Below are 17,770 nucleotides of genomic sequence, written 5' to 3'. Positions count from 1 at the left end.
AACGCCGGGATCACGCCCTGAGCCGAAGGCAGACGCTTAACCGCTGTGCCACCCAGGCGCCCCTAAACTGACAATTTTAATAAGTTTACCTTTGGCATTTTTTGTGAGATTGTACTGGAATTTTTTATGAAACTCAGTAAGGTATAGTGTTTTCCCAGTTCTGGATTTCTTTTGACTTTTATGCATAACTCCCCCTCCCTTCCCTTTATCAAATCCATCTTGGAAAAGTGTATAGAAAGCATACGGGAGTGGGTGTCAGGAAACCTGGGCTCTGGTTCAAATTATAGAACTTTGTTCTAATTGTTTCACCTCATTTGGTTTTTCTTTTGGTGTTTACAGTCTCTACACATCAAATTTGATCTGTTTCCAAACAGAATATTCCAGCCTGAGCATTTTTCAAGATCAAGACTTCATTTTGTATTACAAATTCTCATTGTTCTTTATAATCCTGCCATTTACCAACATTGTGATCTTTGGCAAAGTTACTAAACTACTGAGACTGTTTTCTGTTTGTGGGGATTATAAGGTGATCGTGAAGATTAAATTGGATAGTGAAATACATTTCAAAATACTTAGTTCAGGTATTCTGTAAAGCTGTTGTTAGTTTTCTTATAATTTTATGACTAATAGAAGTAACAGTCACAAGTTTCACATATGAAAAGGCATGAAGTATATGAATCATATTAATACAATATTTTTGTGGTAATTACAATGTAAGGATATATCGAGATGTTACATTCTTTTATTTTTGAGCCCACCCTAAGTTTCTATTCAGGGTCTTTTAACTTGATTAAAGAAATAACAACTTTGGTTTTACTAGATGCTTTGTTAAGCATCTTAAAACTTTCAGTAATTAAATGTATTCCAGGTGAAATTTTGTCTGAAAGAATCATTCTTTGGAATTGTTTTGCCTTTTTTTGGTTCGATATTAATGTTTGGAGACCTGAGATACCCAGATGACAGTGAAGGATATTTACTGAATATAAATAGCACTCTATTAAACTGTTGCCAGGGGGAGCAGATATAATAGAAAAGTCAAATGAAAGTACCTAAAAAGACTTCTGGTGTTTATTTTAATCTCATTTGTGGCATTTTGTATGTCTAGTATTTTATAATTCTGTTCATCACTTTAAAAATATGTCACAGTAATAATCAGAAAGTATGTAAAATTCTTGATTATTTTATTCTGCGTGGAATAGATTTAAAGGTCAACACTACTCTTTTATGTAGGTTATGGGTGCTACATATGTGCTTTCAGAGCAGTAGTGTGAGGAAGCTTGAAGTGGGATGGCAGGACGGCCTCATCCTTATGACAGTAACTCCAGTGATCCAGAGAATTGGGATCGGAAATTGCATAGTAGACCTCGTAAACTTTATAAACATTCAAGGTAGGTAGAAAATATGTATTTCATGTATCAAAGCTCTGATAAAATTGACTTTTATAAAGAATCAAACTGCATTTGGTTGTGGCAAGTCCTGTCAGAGGATGGGGGCTGGTTTACAAATAATAATGAATGTTTGCATTTCTCCTTAAAAAACTTTTACAGAAACATTTCTTTCTTTTTAATCTTCTTACATTCGTATGTATTTGAATTTTTGTTTCTGTTTCTAAATAATGTTAAAATCTCCTTAGTTGACCCCATGAATAATGCTGTAATTAACTTGACTGTGAACTCTGGCAAGACAGGTTAGTTCTTTGTATTTAAAACTCTCTAATCGGAATGTATTTTGTGTTCTAAATACATTGTGTGTGTAGAATATACATACTAATTTATAGGCTGTGTCATATTGTGTTGTCATCCTGATACTCATGGGAAAATCAGTCTTTCTGCAATGACTCTACTGGTTCATTTAAAGTTTGATGCATTGAATGAAATTCATCTCAAAAATTTCTGCCTGTTTGTGTATTATATCTAAAGCTTTCATTTTGTACTGCGTGACTTACTGAGGAATACCTCATTTAGAATACTTTATGATTTGATATTTTAAGGTGTTAATTGGCAGCTCATAAACCTCACACATTACAGGTATGTAAGCATGTTTTCATAGAGTATTGTGCTTTGTAAATATTTACTTAGGGGATATTATCAAACATTTAACCTGTTTGAATATAAAATTATCCTAATCACTGATGACTGTTACCAGTTTTCTTAAAAAAATTAAAATAAAAACATGCTGTGATACTGAAATCATTTTTGTAATTTTAAAGAAATAATTTAGGTACTTTTAAATTACATACTACAGCTAGAAAGTATGAGTAACTGGTACTTAATTTTCCTGACAAGATGTCTATCTTTATTGTGGACTTTTAATGTGGTGAGGTCTAGAGTGAAAAGGTTAAGTTGACTTACTAATTTATAAGTGGACACCAATGATAGTGTTTTTGGTTTATTCATTTTTTGGGTGCGTGTCTGTGTGTGTATGTCTGTGTGTGTGTGTGTGCATGCTTCAGCTGGTGCTCTAGTACTTTTTCTCCATCCTGCTGATTATATGGATAATTATTTTGTCTTTGAGATTAAAGAGGTATTAGTTTGATCTCACTAAGTGTGGGATATTTTTATCTGCTGTGCGATACACATTTTTTGAGGTGAATTCTGTGTTATCCTTCCTAGTTCTTAATATTTTTTTGCTAATGTGCAGAACTGCATTATATATGAAGAGATGAAAAGTGAAAATAAGCTCTTGTTTGCTTTATAAAAGGTAAATCATCAATGAGGAAAACTAATAGTACTTTTTCATTCCTGTTGTTTCATTTCAAAAATAACAAAACGTCATAGCTCTTCTTGATATCTATACCATTAGTAACTTTTTGGTGCTCTTCTCAGGTAGACCGCAGCAATATTAGTTGTCTAAGTGAAAAATATTAAAGAGAAATAGAAAATAAATACCAATATATTATTTGTTTTTAATGGAAAGAAATCCTTTGAACTTATTTTTTTTAAGATTTTATTTATTTGACAGAGGGAGAGGGAGCAGGGAGCGGAAGACAGAGGGAGAGGGAGAAGCAGGCTCCCCACTGAACAAAGAGCCTGACGTGGGGCTTCATCATTGTCAGGACCCTGGGATCATGACATGAGCTGAAGGCAGATGCTTAACGGACAGAGCCACCCAGGCGCCCGTTTTGAGCTTATTTTAACCTCAGTCATGGAAATTCTGCCCAAGGGAAAACAACTTATTTTTAGAGACCTCTTGTTCTTACGCACTGAGGATACTTCAAAAATATATGCAATTTGACTTTTTAAAAATGGTATTCTTTGAGTCAATATTAAAATAATTAGGAAGTTTTAAAAGCTAACAACCAACAAGTATTTGTTGAGATACTGCAGTCAGCTCAGGAAGGATTCAGAAGTTTGTCAGGGTACAGTCACGGAATGCTTAAAATCCACATAAGGAACAATTTGAGGACAACAGGGCACCAAAATGTGGTAGTGAGTTGTAGTAAAATTAGAGTTCAAAGAAGGAATCAGTATAAACTGAGTGATAATGAGACTTGAGCTAATCCTTGAATGGTTAGGTAGATTGATGGACATTCCTGCCTGGGACTTTCTGGAGATAACCTTGACTAGGTTTGAAGGTGGAGCTCTATGAGTAGTATTACTTTCCCCAGTTGACAGATGAAAAAAAAAAAAAAACAACACCTTAATAAACTTGTCCAAGACCATCCAATCTCAATGGCAAACTTAAAATTTATAAACAAGTTTCTCATTCTGAATTTTTAACATTTTCAGTAACTTATTATGGTACATTTTAAATACATATAAGGTAGAGAAAACAGGAATAATAAACCCCTCTGTAGCCATCTCTCAGCTTTAGGTTCTATCAACTCATGGCTAGTGTGTTTCATCTGTGCTTCTACCTACTCTCATCCTTTTTTTTGGATCTTGTGTATTTTATTTAGGGACGTTTGAGCAAAAGAAAGCCAGACTAAACATTGGCTTAAGTTAGAGGTTTATTTTTCTTGCATGTAAGTTCACAGATAGGCAATGCCTGCTGTGAATTTATTGGCTTAAAGTTGTTAGGATCAAAAATTTGATTTTCTTGGCTGTTTCTCATGGTCACAAGGTGGCTTACTGTAGCTCCAGCCATCATGTCCACCTTCCAGACAAGAATGAGGGAGAAGGGAACAGAGGGAAAGGGGTTTCATTTACATTCGGGAAATAAATTTCTCGGAAATTTCCAGAAGGCATCTGCTTGTAAATCATTGGCTAGAACTATGTCATATGGTCTTCTCTGGGTCATAGAGGCTAAGAAATATAGGTGGGCACATTGCCACCTCGAACAGAATTGGGGGTTTAAATTTATAAAAAGCGAATGTCTCAATCTGTTTAGGCTGCTATAATAGAATACCATAGATTGAGTGGCTGATAAATTTATTTCACCTGGTTCTGGAGGCTAGGGAGTCCAAGTTCAGGGTGCTGGCACATTTGATATCTGGTAAGGGCTCGCTTCCTTGTTCAGACAACTGTATTTCTGTTGTGTCTTCACATAGTGGAAGGGGCTAGGATGTCTCTGGGGTCTTTTTTATAAAGTAGTAATCCAGTTCATGAGGGCTTTACCCTCAAGACCTAATTACCTCCTTACCTCCAAATACCATCACATCGGGGGAATACATTTCAGTGTATGAATTTTGGGAGGACACAGACATTTCGTCTTTAGCAGTAAAGAAATAAGCATATTTTATTGGTTCAGTTTTTTTTTTTAAATTTTCTAACTGCTAACATATAAGAAAATTTTTGAATTTTGTACATTTGTATTTAGCCACCTAACAGAACTCTTTATTTCTAATAGTTTTTAGTTGGTTCTCCTATATTCTTGGTGGGTAGCTGGCTCTGTTGTAAATAACACTTCATATATATATTTTTTGTCTTAGTGAATTGTCTTAGTGAATTGGCTAGAATATTTTGAACAATGTCTAAAAATTTAGTGGTAATTCTGGCATCCCTGTCTTTGAAGGCATTTTCTTTAGATGTCACTGTTAAGTCACTCCTTTCTTCTTGACTCTTTCTTCCTTTGGCTCTTTAACATCCTTCTTTTAGGCCTTCTGTTTATCCTTCTCTCACTTGCTCTCTGATCTTGATCTCTTGAATGTGCTCATTCCTAAGTGTTCTGTCTTAAGTTCCCTTCTCTCTTTATGGCTTCAAACACTCCCTATACACTGTGGATTTCCAATACTTTATCTCTAATTCTTACGTATCAGCTATGTGTTTCTAGTTTACTACTTGTAATCCCCCCTCCCCCGCCTCTTACTCATGCTTTTTGTGAGTTCCATGTAAATGTAGTGATGAACAAGACAGACCTTGTCCCTGCCTTTATGGAGTTTATAGTCTAGTGGGGAAGATAGGCATTTGACAAGTAATGAAAAGCTGTGGAAAAAAATATGGTGAAGAAATGAGATGCTATGAGAAGTGTATGGTAAAGAGGCTGTGGGAAGTTATTATCTAAATGACATTAAAGTTGAGACCTAAAGGAATGGCAAATGGATAAGATGCTGACTGTACCAGATAGCAGAAAATGTATTTGCGGAGGTTGGAAGGAATATGACATGCTTAAGGAACTGAAAGAAGGGGGAAGTATGGCTAGAGAAGAGGGATGGAGTGAGAGTGCTGGGAAGTAAGGCCAGAGAAGTAGGGAGAAAACAAAATTTATTAACTGAATAAACATCTGATGACTGTTCATTCTCTACCAGTCTGTTGTAAGTTCTGGGGATGCAGCATGAACAGACCAGGCAAAACTTCCTTTCAAGTGGAATTTACACTCTTTTGGGGAAGACAGACAAACCAGGTGAACAAATAACATACAGTATGTTAGTGATCAGTGCTGAGGAGGGGGGAAGTAAGGAAGGGACATAGAGCAGCCAGAGAAGCCTTAACTGGAGAGGAAAACGTAATTTCAAGCAGAGGTTAACAGTGAGTGCAAGGGTTGAGGCAGCTTGCCTGACATGTTCGAAAGCAGCAAAGATTTGGAGTGAAGTAAGTGAGAGTGTCCGCAGTAGGAGATGAGGGTAGGAGGGGACTTAGGTCATGTAGGACCTTTATCTTTTGCTTTTACTCTGAGTGATGTGGGAAGCCGTTGGAGTGATATGATCCACAAGGTTGTACCATTTCGTGGGAGCACTGTTCACACAGAATTCAGTATAGAGTTGTGCAGTGCTGTAGTCCTGATCTGACTGCGGTTTAAAAGAATTACTCTTGGCTGTTGTGTTGGAAATGGATTGCGAAGGGAATTAAGGTAAAAAGTAAAGCGATCTTTAGGAAGCTATTGCCATAATTCAAGTAAGAGATGGTGGTGGCTTAAATCAGGGTAGAAGCAGTGGGAGGTGTCAAATTCTGGATATATTGGTCAGGATTTGCTTGTTGATTGAGTTATGAGATGGGGAAGAGAGAAGAGGACTTTAATTAATTGGAAATGTGGAGTTGCCATTAAGTGAGATGGGGGAAGACTTCATGGGGAGCAGAAATTTAGAAGCTTAATTTGGGACCTGTTAAATTTGAAATACTTATTAGACATCCAAGTGGAAATGGTTAGTTGGGCATTGGGTATACATGTTTAAAGTCCAGGAGAGAAATATGGGCCAGACTAAATTTAGGTGTGAGATACACACACACACATACATGTATATAGGATTTATGTAGGATATATATCTATATGTAGTGTTTAAAGAAAATATTTTTTAAACGACTCTACACACTGGTCTGTAATCTCCATTTTCATGTAATAGGTCTTTATGGACCAAGTTGAGGATTTGGGACTTTTATTCTAAGGATAGTATAACCCATGAAAGATTTAAACTAGAAGAGATGCATAATTTGGCTGCTGGGGGAAAGATGAATTACACAGGGGGAAAAATAGATTTTGGGGGAATGTAATTAGGTTTTATTGTAGTTTGGGTGAGAGTTAAAGATGACTTGGTGGGGGCATTGGGGATGGAGTGTGTTTTGGTTAAGTATTGCTATGTAACAAACCACTAGCATAAAGTATAATTTTTATTTTGTGGGTCAAGAATTCAGACAAGGTACAGCAGAGGTGGTTTGTGTCTGCTTCACTCTGTCTGAGGTCTCATCTAATGAATAATTGAAGGGCTGAGGTGACGCAGAAGCCTGCAGGCTTCTTCACTCACAAGTCTGCTGCTTGCACTGGGATGACTCAAAGGCTGGGTTCAGCTAGGACTGTCAAACAGAGAACCTGCATGTGGCCTCTGCGTGCATCTTGGGCTTCTCCGAGTCTGAGACTGGGTTCAGCAGGGAAGCACTTGGAGAGTGAGCATTACCCAGGACCAAGGCAAAACCACAAATCATGCGCTGTCACCTCTGCCATGCTGCTCTGGTTACAAGCAAGTCAGTATGACCAGCCTAGGTTAAAGGGGAGGGGAATTAGACTCCCCCTCCAGGAAGGAGATGTCAAGGTCCCATTGCAGAAAAGCATGTGGCATAAGAGATTCTACAGTTACCTTTGGTTAGCGTCTTCCCAGAAAAGAAAATGACAAAATTCAAGGTGCATTTAAGAGGTGGACTTGATAGGGATTGGGGAATGGTTGAATTAAGAGATGAAAGAGGAATCAAGGATTCGTTTATTTATTCTACAAGTATTTAAGTTCCTCCTATATGCCTGGCCCTCTTCTGAGATGATTCTGAGAAATGATTGGAGGATGATGCCATTTACTGATTTGGAAAACACTGCAGGGAGAGGCAGATAGGATTAAATTCACTTTTGAATATATTGAGTTTGAGGTACCTGTGAAGTAGCATCCCAACGGAGATTTCCAGAAGGTAGTTGAGTATAATACACCTAGAATATAGAAGACAAGAATTAGTCGAATAAATTTGGGAATTACCAGCATAAGGTAAGAGAGGAAAGGAAAATTGTTTTGAGAAACATCAGTATTTAATGAAAGCTAGAGGAGAAAGGGTTGGCAAAGATGATCAAAGAAGAACATCAAGAGGAGAAAGGAAACCAGGGATAATGGCATCAGAGATTCTTAGGGGAAGAGGGTGTTTTAAGAAGAGGGTGGTGGTCCCTTTAAGAGATTCAACCGTGAAGTCAGATAAGAATAGGATCAAAAGGTGTTCATTATTTTTAACAATCTAAAGGTCATTTGGAGACTATATTGAGAGCTGTTTTGAGGAATACTGAGTGTGGAAGCCAGATTGGAATTGGTTCAAAAGTTAAAGGAAAACGAATGTGTTGATTTATCTAGGAGTTTGGCAATCGAGGGAATTTAAAAAGAAGTCATAATGGAAAGTAGCCGGCCTAGAGAGAGGCATGGCTAAATAATAACATATATTATTTATTCACTTATTATATCACTATATATTATTAATAATTATTATGTAATTAGCAACCTGTTTTTGGGGAAAAGCTCTGCCCTGGGAGACTGTAGATTAGATGGAGTTCTAGTTCCTGCTCTGACCGTCCCGGTAGTTCCTGGACTAGTAGTGCCTTAAATAGGAGATAGGACACTGCCAGTGTCCATAGGGGGGGAAAAATTAGGTCAGTGCAGGTGACTTTGTGGCCATGTATTTGGGGAATTGAAGTTATTCATTATGTCCATACTTAACGAGGGTGAAGGGAAATTATCTTTTACCCCTCTGACTTCTAGGGTCAGGTCTGCTGCATAAGTCCTGTACTATGCTGCATTCTGCTTGACATTTTGCCTTCCTTATCCCAAAGCCAGTTTACTTCTTTTCCTACGCCAAAATATCAATATTGTTTGCAAATAATTTTCTGAGAAAGAAAGCATGGGAGATGGAATTATGGGAGCTATTTTAGTTCATAGGGACAGTCTGAAAACATCCTTAAGATATACTTTTAAGATATAATTGCATGTATTGATGGAAGACAACATGATACAGTAAAAAAACTACCCTGGGCTAGGGTGAGGTTGGGGAATTTAATTTTGATTTTGTAAATTAGTTTTATAACCTTAGGTAGATCATTTCCTGAAGTATAAAATGAAGGCACTTGTGTTAGATGCTTTTAATTGGCCCTTCTTGCTGTAAGATTCTGCAGTTTGTAAAATCTCTTCCTAGGAAAGGTTTTGTTGACTAAAGAATAACCACTGTATTTTGTCTCTAGGGTTGCACAGTAGATGCTGAAATAACCTGATGTTTTCTGTGTGTGTTGATTCTGCTCTTTTACTGATCAGTCATCAAAAAGAAATCAAGGTATTTTTGTGGGTTTCATTTCAGGTGCCCTAATGCATGAGTTATCAAATGATGGTGCTCGTAGACAGTTTGAATTTTATCTGGAAGAAATGATCCTGCCTCTCATGGTAGCTAGTGCCCAGAGTGGAGAAAGAGAATGCCACATAGTAGTCCTTACAGATGACGATGTGGTTGATTGGGATGAAGAGTACCCACCACAGATGGGAGAGGAGTACTCACAAAGTAAGTGCTGTGGCGCGTTTTCTCTCTCTTAAATCATCACAGATTGTGTCTTCTAGAATACTGATCAAAGGACAGTTTTTATAAAGAAATTGAACTCTTACCTATGTCAGGAGTCAGCAAACTATGGCCTGTGGGTCAAAATCCAGCCTATTGCCTGTTTTTAGAAATAAACTCTAATGTATTGTCTATGGCTGCTTTTGTGCTACAATGGCAGAGTTGAGTAGCTGCAACACAGACCGCATGGCTCGCAAAGCCCGAAGTATTTACTCTCTGGCACTTTACAGAAAAACTATGCCCACCCCTGTCATGCACAGAAATGGTTTGTGCTTTGTTGAGCATCTGGATCTTGATGGATTTTTTTTTTCTTTGCATTTAGAAAGAAGCCTTCTAGGGAAGTAGATCCGGGAGTAAATAGATTATAAAAAATCAGCTGGTTTTTTAGATGAATTGTTATTAGTATATAAAATGAGAAGCTTCAACACATTGATTTCTAGGGTGACTTTAAGTTCTAAGATATTCCCTTTTTAGTATCCTGTGTGTTCCTGGAGAATATAGGGACCCTTCAGAAAGCTTTGTGAAACTATAGTTAGGTATTTCTGACCAAAACAGCTTATCTTGAGCAACAATGACTTTTTCCTTACTACACTTTCAACCTTTTCTGATTAGAGCCTTTTGATCTTTTGGTTGTCAGAAAATTTATATTTTTTTCTTGATGAACCCAGTATAGTATTTTTGAGCTGTTTTATAGATTTGAGAAGATAGAGTTAAAAGAATGATTTGAGGAAGTAGGTAAAATAGCCCAGCGTCTTGTTCTGTAGTCCAGTCTGTGTTGACTTGATAAAGATTAGGGTTTAAGTAAAAAATACAGAAATGTAGAAAGTTACCAGAATACTTTAATCTCTCATTTTTTCATTTTACTTATCCTTGTCTAAAATCAAAACAAAGCAGACTCCGAGGGGTATCCTTGTCTAAAATCAAAGCAGACTCTGAGGGTTTTCTTTTTGACTTCTAAAGAGTTTCGAAAGATTATTTTAACGTAAGTTATGTTAGCGCTTTTCAGAATTTACATCCCCATGTTCCCTTTGCATGATATACTTAATGAGCACTGTGATTCTTCTCTGGACAGTTGGAGTAACAGACATTTTTGTTGTATTTCTTCATTCCTAGCTTCTTTGCTGATAGTAGTTTTCTGTAATAATATGTGGAATAAAAAGTTGAAACAAAACACAGGAAAAATGAAAGGCTAACAAAAATTAAAAATAAATATACTAAATTATTTTCCATTAAGAAAGAGGAACAAACAAACCAAAATAAATTGTATTTTAGTTTTCAAAAAGTCTGACTCCAGGAGAGTAGAACCGTGTGTGCAGCACAGCAATGACATTAGAGTGAGAGAGGAATTACGGTAGACCTGGCTTTTCCTTTTCAGTTGTTGCACTTGCCATGTCCGTGTTCTTTGATTTGTTTTGTTTTTCATCTTAAGTTTTGAAGCTCAAAAAGGACTGAAAACATTTTTACTTAATTTGTCTAAATATATTTCATTTCGTGCCAAGATGTTTCAACCTAAAGAAGATTCATTTAAGGAGACACAGCCTCTTCAGCCTGATTTTCCTAACTGTGACATTATGACACCATCCATTCTGAGATGTCAGCAAATCTCTATCTTAAAATATCAGTAATCTTACGGATGTAAATCACAAATTTACCCCATGAGTAGCATCTGTATTCGTATTTTCCTTTTATTGGCTCTTAAACCAGCATGTTTGGTTTGTGAGTGTGTTTTTCTTTTTTTGAAAAAACCTTTGCAGTTCACCTTTTAAGGGAGATAACTCCACCTGAAAGAGAGAAGGCGAGGAAGGTCCATCAGTCTAACTCCCTGAAGTTCCCAGCACATTTGGAAGACTCAACATGTTGTCAGTGGAATGTCTGTCCTTTGCAAAGCCAGTTTGCTCTAAACAGACTAACCGAGGCAGAACATGCTCGAATCTGCCATTTTTAACATCAGTATTAAATGGGGCTGTTCGCCTGAATTGAAAACAGTTTGTGGGGAGGGTCTTTGCCTTTTGGGGGAATTATTAATAGTTGCTCAATCCATGAAATATAAGATGTATCCATTTTATCCTCTCTGACAAGGCAGTTGTTTCCCTTCCAGATGAGGCCTTGTAGGCATCACGGCAAAGTCCTTTACTTTGCCTGCTTGAGAATGATGTGATATTGCCGTCGTCTTTTGGTTCTCTTATTTGAAGAAAGTCGGGCGGATCCTATTGTAATAAGTTTGTATATGATATATCTTTCAGAAGGAGATTCTTCCTATGGATTGGGTTACCTGATTGATTATTAAAGCTTTTTTTGGTTTCAACTTAAGTAGACATTTGCTTATACATTAACTGTACTGAATTATCCTGTCATGTTGGCTAGTCATTCTTTTCGCATCACTGCATCCATTATTTGGGCTTTTAGGGCTGTCAGGTCCCTTTGATGATCAAGATAATTTTAAGTTCATCTCCAAGTACTTTGATTTTAATAAGAAAATATTTTTGTCTTTTTGTTTCCAGTTATTTATAGCACAAAATTATATAGATTTTTCAAGTACATTGAAAACAGAGATGTGGCCAAATCGGTTTTGAAGGAGAGGGGTCTTAAGAAGATTAGATTGGGAATAGAAGGTAAGACATTTTCATTATTTTCTATTCATTTTCTTTTTTTTTTTTTTTTTTTTTTTTTTTAAGATTTTATTTATTTATTTGACAGGGATAGAGACAGCCAGCGAGAGAGGGAACACAAGCAGGGGGAGTGGGAGAGGAAGAAGCAGGCTCATAGTGGATGAGCCTGATGTGGCTCGATCCCACAATGCCGGGATCACGCCCTGAGCCGAAGGCAGATGCTTAACCGCTGTGCCACCCAGGCGCCCCTCTATTCATTTTCTTTTGAAAAAAAAAAGTTAACAATCCCATTTAGAATATAATTTGAGAAATACATACTTTGTGAAAACTCAAATGATGACTGAATGAATTCTCATGCAGTAGACCTATAAATAACAAAAAATTAGCTTCCTTAATCAAAGCCATTAGAAATTATTTGTTCCATAAGATCCCCTAACAATAGGGAGAGGTTCTATGCCCATTAGTGATCATTGGTGTTCCTTAAAGCCCAGCAGAGCTAAAAACTACTATTTGAAAATGCATGTGAAAGCATGTTGGTAGCTTACTGGTTCTTAAAGATACAATAATAGTTAACTTATTTTCAGATTAAATACAGATTTCAAACTTAATTTCATCTTATTAAATGCATACATTTTTAAATTGCTTTTACTTTGTGATTTAAATGAATTTTTCCAGATGCTATGTCAGATACTTCTTTTATTTATTTTATTTTTTTTTTAAAGATTTTATTTATTTATTCGACGGAGACAGGGACAGCCAGCGAGAGAGGGAACACAAGCAGGGGAAGTGGGAGAGGAAGAAGCAGGCTCATAGCGGAGGAGCCTGATGTGGGGCTCGATCCCATACCTCCGGGATCACGCCCTGAGCCAAAGGCAGACGCTTAACCACTGTGCCACCCAGGCGCCCTTATTTTAAAGTGCCCTTACTAAGAACAAAGTATCTTCCTTGGCATAATGTGGCATAGTGTAAAGATTAAAGGTTCTCGGGCCACATTGCTTGTGTTCAAATCCTGTGTATGACTGAATAATTACATGACCTTGGCCAGGGCACTTAACTTCTCTGTGCCTCAGTTTCATCTAAATTGGGAGCATTAATAAGTACTTTATAGGGTTATTTTGATGACAGAATGAACTAATCCATGAAAAACACTTAGAACAGGGCCTGGCACATAGTGATTTCTCAGTATATGTTTGTGATGCTGATGGTGAAGATAATGGTGTTGATCAATGACCAGTTGAGGTGCTGGAGATCACAGTAGTGGGCTGCTGAGACATAGGAGAGAGAATGACCAGAAATAGGATCTTGACAGAAAGGGGAGGAGACTTCGGGCTTAAAAACATAGTGGAATTGCTGACACGTTAGCTTCACCAGTGTGTGTCGTCTTCTGTCATTTTGTAAATAGTGGGATTTAGCTGTTTGATTTCAGAGCTAGCGAGAAGGCTCCTGGAAGCTACTGCAGATTTGGAGGATGAGGAAGGCCTCTCTCAGGCAGAGATACTTGAATTGAAGCTTGATGACAAGTAGGTTGGAACCAGGTTGTAAAAAAGCCTTATATACTTTGTGAGGAACTTTGGACTTTACCTTGAAGCACGAGGAAATCATTGGTAGTTTTTAAGCAAGGATGTAATACGATTGATTACACTTGTATCAGAGTGGTGATTCTATGTGGAGGACAAATTGTACTATGATGAGATGGGAATTTTAAAGACTAATAGTCCAAGAGGAATCAAGGACAAAGGGAATAGAGCTGGAGACCTTTCTGAATTCTGGTGCTGCCCTGCACACGGTAATTGACTGGAAGTGTGAAACAAGACATTCTACAGAGGGTCTTTAAAATGTGAGCCCCCTTATCTGAGCCACGTACATACAGGTCTTTTTTCTGATTCTAATACAGTCTGTGGCCCATGAGCCAAATCTAGCCCATTGCCTATTTCTGACCCCCCACATTGCCTGTTTTTTATAAATAGGTTTATTGGAACATAGACATGCTCATTCATTTACATATTTCTGTGGCTGGTTCCACTTTACAGTGGCATAGTTGAGTAGTTGCAAGAGAAGCTGAAAATGAGCCTGAAATATTTACTGTCTGGCCCTTTACAGAAAATGTTTGCCAATCCCTGGTCTAAACTCGCAATTCTTGGTAGTAGGAGGGAGGGAAGGGACTTATAATAGTTTCTAAGGAGTATCTGTCTTTGGAAAAATTGCCTTACTGTAAATGACTGAAACTTTTTCCAAACTAGAATTGTCTTCACTAATTGTTACTTTTCAGTATTTATCCAAGAAGAGGAAGGTATAATTAATCAGAAGCAGCAGCTTTGGAATCACCAATCTGGGTGAACTGCTTGGCTGTTGGGAGTAGTGTTAAAATGATAAGGGGCTTAACATATTGGCTTTGCTGACCTAGGTGCAGAAGTACACCTAGAACCCGTGAAGCTGGTGAACTCTAGAGCTCTTTATCTTTCAACAAAAAAAGGAAAGAAAAAACCCAAGGCAATGTAAAGATGAGATTTAGGTTTAAGGAAATTAGAAGGCTGATGTGGCAATAACTTGCAGGTCTCGAGGCCAGCTAACCCTGTGAAGGGAAGGGTTCAGGGATAGTAAGGATACACAGGTGGAGCCCAGGGTGCACCAGACTACACACCACCATAATCAGGACCTACCCCCTCCCATGTTTTTACTTCAAGAATATTTTTCTGGTGGTTGGTGTATTGAGTGGCTGAGAGGATGGTGGAAACTTGTGTGAATTGCATCAGCAGGATTTCTGTTTCTGGCTGTTGAACTGATGACTAAGGAGATGGAATACTGGTTTAATTTCTGTTTGTTCAGGAACTACAGCAGAAAAGCCCTCTTCAGACTAACTTGGTGAGAAATGTGTGGGACCGTGTGTGCACGCTTGTATATGTGTGTATCCTCAGTTTTTAAAACTTTTCTCTCCTCCAGGTTATCCTACCTACAAAGAAAAAGTAAAGAAAAGGCCTGGGGGCCGCCCGGAAGTGATTTACAACTATGTCCAAAGACCCTTTATTCGAATGTCGTGGGAGAAGGAAGAAGGAAAGAGTCGGCATGTAGACTTTCAGTGTGTAAAGAGTAAATCTATCACCAATCTTGCCGCAGCTGCCGCAGACATTCCCCAGGACCAGCTGGTAGTCATGCACCCAACCCCGCAAGTGGATGAGCTGGATATTCTCCCTATCCACCCCCCTTCTGGCAACAACGACCTCGATCCTGATGCACAGAATCCAACGCTGTGATGCTCGTGTTCCCTGAAACCGTCGCATGCTCCTCTTCACGGTGACGCTGCGCTCTCCTCATCCTGCACTGCAAGGCCGCTCTCTTCATCGTGAGATGCACATGACAATGGTTAGGATACTGCAGTGTAGGCTTTTTTAAAGACCAAAGGTAGCTGAATGGTTTTTTAAATGAGTACAACTCTAGCATCTTGAGGTTCCAGTTATACAAATGTATTTGTTTACCAGTAGGTTTGTGAAATTGGTTCTTTGTATGGGGGACAGTCCTTTTTCACACATCTAGATATTTTCAGAAGTGGTGAAAATTGGCAGCTGGGGTATTTTGGAGCTTAGATTGATATTCGTCACACCCCAGACAAAATGCAGAATATTATATAGTTGCACTTTATAAATGGTGGTTCAATGGAACTGTTCAAGCCATTTTTATAGTTGTGATGCACAATGTAACTGAAATAAGTGCTTCTATCAAAGTATTCCTTCAGTAAAATGTGTATAGCTTGCTGCCCATGATGGGCAAGAGTATTTATCATTGGGCTTATCTGAGTGATTTGGAGGAGATCCAATGCCCATATCTTATTTCTCTCCAGTGCCGTTTTTGCCCTTTTAGAGTGAGTCACATGCGGGAAGTGTGAACATCAGAGGTGGTTTATTATCCAGTCTGCCTTACCCTTAATCTGTTCAGATATTTATTTACTAATTTTTTTCCTTAAGAGTTATGGGATAGGGAAATGAAGTGTTTGCTCTTCATTTACTAAATGATTGTAAACTCAAGTTTTTCATCAAAATAAAATTCCATTGTTTTAATGTTTCTGATCAACTTTATAACCATCTTGACCAGATCCTTAGTCTCATAATTAGCAGATTTCCTGTCTTGTTGGTATTAACATAACTAGAAACTACCTAGTAGCTCATGGAACTCCTGATTTGGTTTGTGTGTGAGGAAGCACTTAGATTGATTCCCTACAAATCCACAGTAGTGTTTGACTGAAAAAACATTTTCTAGTCAAACCTAAGAAGAAAGGTGAAATAACTTTATGAGGTTATAGGATAACCTTAAGTTACAGTGTTTTTGTCCATTATACTGTGTTGCTCTTCTTAGCAAACTATTTGTGCAAGTGCTTTTTAAAAAGATACTCCGGAAGGAAGTGGAAGTACTTAATGTGTGAAGCCACACAACCGTGAGCAGAGAGGAGAGGAGTTGTAGGAAAGCAGCCCATTGAATTTGTAATTTCACAGGATTCGAAATTTGTGTTTAAGCAGTAACATCACTGTACTCACATAAAATTGCAATAATTTGGAGATTATTTTAACAGTACAGCGAGGCTACTAACAGGAAAATTATGTAAGTCCTGGAACTGTTACTGAAGGCCAGAAAGGCACTGTAAGTGTTATTGGCATGGATTGTCCTGAAACAGCCACAGTAGAAAACTGATCCAGCCCTGCAGCACATAGGATTTTTTCTATTATTTGAAATGTGAACAGTATTTATAGAACAAGGGAAACATTTATTAAAAATATTTAACTGTCTAATACATTATACTTTAACCCATATTTATAGTAAAGGATTCTTACAAGGAAGAATAAACAGCTTTATGATACAATTAGTATAAGAAATATCCACATGGGGGACTTCTTTGTAGTGTAAAAACACCATACATCTGAAATGACCATTTGCATATAAAAGCTACCAATGATGCTTCTGTGCACGATGATTAAAAAATTCAACACAAACAGAATCCAAAATATACAATTAATGCAAGCTATCCACAGCTAGCCCAATAATCGATGATGAGGAAACACTGGAGCAGGCTTAGTTCCACTTTGTCTGAAGTTACACATAGTAAGATTGACTTGTATCAATGGCTCTGAGATGGCTTTTATGAAGACAGTACATAAAAGCTGTTCTCTCCTTATCCAGTAAGCTTCACAGACTGTAAAACTCCACCAGTAATGCACTTTGATACTGCAGCTGTTGCCAAAGCAACATGTAGTGTTTACAGCGGCCATGGCAAGTCGCTAAAGTCAACAGGACCACCCAGTCCAGCATCTGCTTCCAAGAGACTCATTATGACGGCCATTGCTGCTTCATCATTACTGGGACTACTTGAGCCTTGGTCGTTTTCTATCATGTCTATGCCTATGTGAGGGTTCTCACCTGTAGGAGGAGATAAAGACCGGTCAGTCATAATACCAAAACATGTTATACTTGAGTAAGCAGTCCTAAACACACTTTTGTTAAGAAATGTACTTAACAAGAAGGTGGGAATGGTGGAGGAGACTGCTTTTGGGGCTGCATTGCCATAATTTCTTTTCCTTAACTTTAGTGTCTTTCAGAGAGAAGAACCAACTTTCTAGAAACAAAGCACTTAAAATGCAATAAAGATTAAAGCATTTGAGTTTACCTCATTTTAATATTCTGACATAACCAGTTACAAGGAGGAGCATACAGAAGGAAAGACAAACAGGAAGGTTGGGA

At 37.8% G+C, this 17,770-nt stretch overlaps 2 protein-coding genes across 2 annotated transcripts in view; one reads left to right on the top strand and one right to left on the bottom strand.

The window, feature by feature from the left end:
* The first annotated feature begins 5,712 nt into the window (after window positions 1–5,712).
* Window positions 5,713–16,823, top strand: BTBD10 (BTB domain containing 10). The gene is made up of 4 exons (XM_034644797.1): window positions 5,713–5,781; window positions 9,143–9,383; window positions 11,939–12,049; window positions 14,987–16,823. Exons 1-4 carry the CDS (start codon window positions 5,713–5,715, stop codon window positions 15,295–15,297), a joined length of 732 nt encoding a protein of 243 aa, XP_034500688.1. The 3' UTR covers window positions 15,298–16,823.
* Window positions 16,788–17,770, bottom strand: part of ARNTL (aryl hydrocarbon receptor nuclear translocator like) — a 73,003-nt gene continuing 72,020 nt past the window's right edge. Inside the window, exon 15 of the mRNA XM_034644795.1 lies at window positions 16,788–17,449. Within this exon, the coding sequence (XP_034500686.1) occupies window positions 17,289–17,449 (161 nt within the window). The 3' untranslated portion in view covers window positions 16,788–17,288. The remainder of the gene's footprint in view (window positions 17,450–17,770) is intronic.

The sequence above is a fragment of the Ailuropoda melanoleuca genome, chromosome 16 (genome assembly GCF_002007445.2).
Source record: "Ailuropoda melanoleuca isolate Jingjing chromosome 16, ASM200744v2, whole genome shotgun sequence".
In the NCBI taxonomy this organism is placed as follows: domain Eukaryota; kingdom Metazoa; phylum Chordata; class Mammalia; order Carnivora; family Ursidae; genus Ailuropoda; species Ailuropoda melanoleuca.
The sequence above is the reverse complement of the archived record's forward strand: the minus strand, read 5'-3'. Positions and strand labels throughout refer to the sequence as shown.

Bases quoted from the DNA above. Each gene is read 5' to 3' on its own strand.
- BTBD10 (XM_034644797.1), top strand. From the start codon at position 5,713: ATGAACAGACCAGGCAAAACTTCCTTTCAAGTGGAATTTACACTCTTT. The intron at 5,782-9,142 runs GTGAACAAATAA...TTTACTGATCAG, and splicing joins GGGGAAGACAGACAAACCAG to TCATCAAAAAGAAATCAAGG. The intron at 12,050-14,986 runs GTAAGACATTTT...TCTCTCCTCCAG, and splicing joins GATTAGATTGGGAATAGAAG to GTTATCCTACCTACAAAGAA.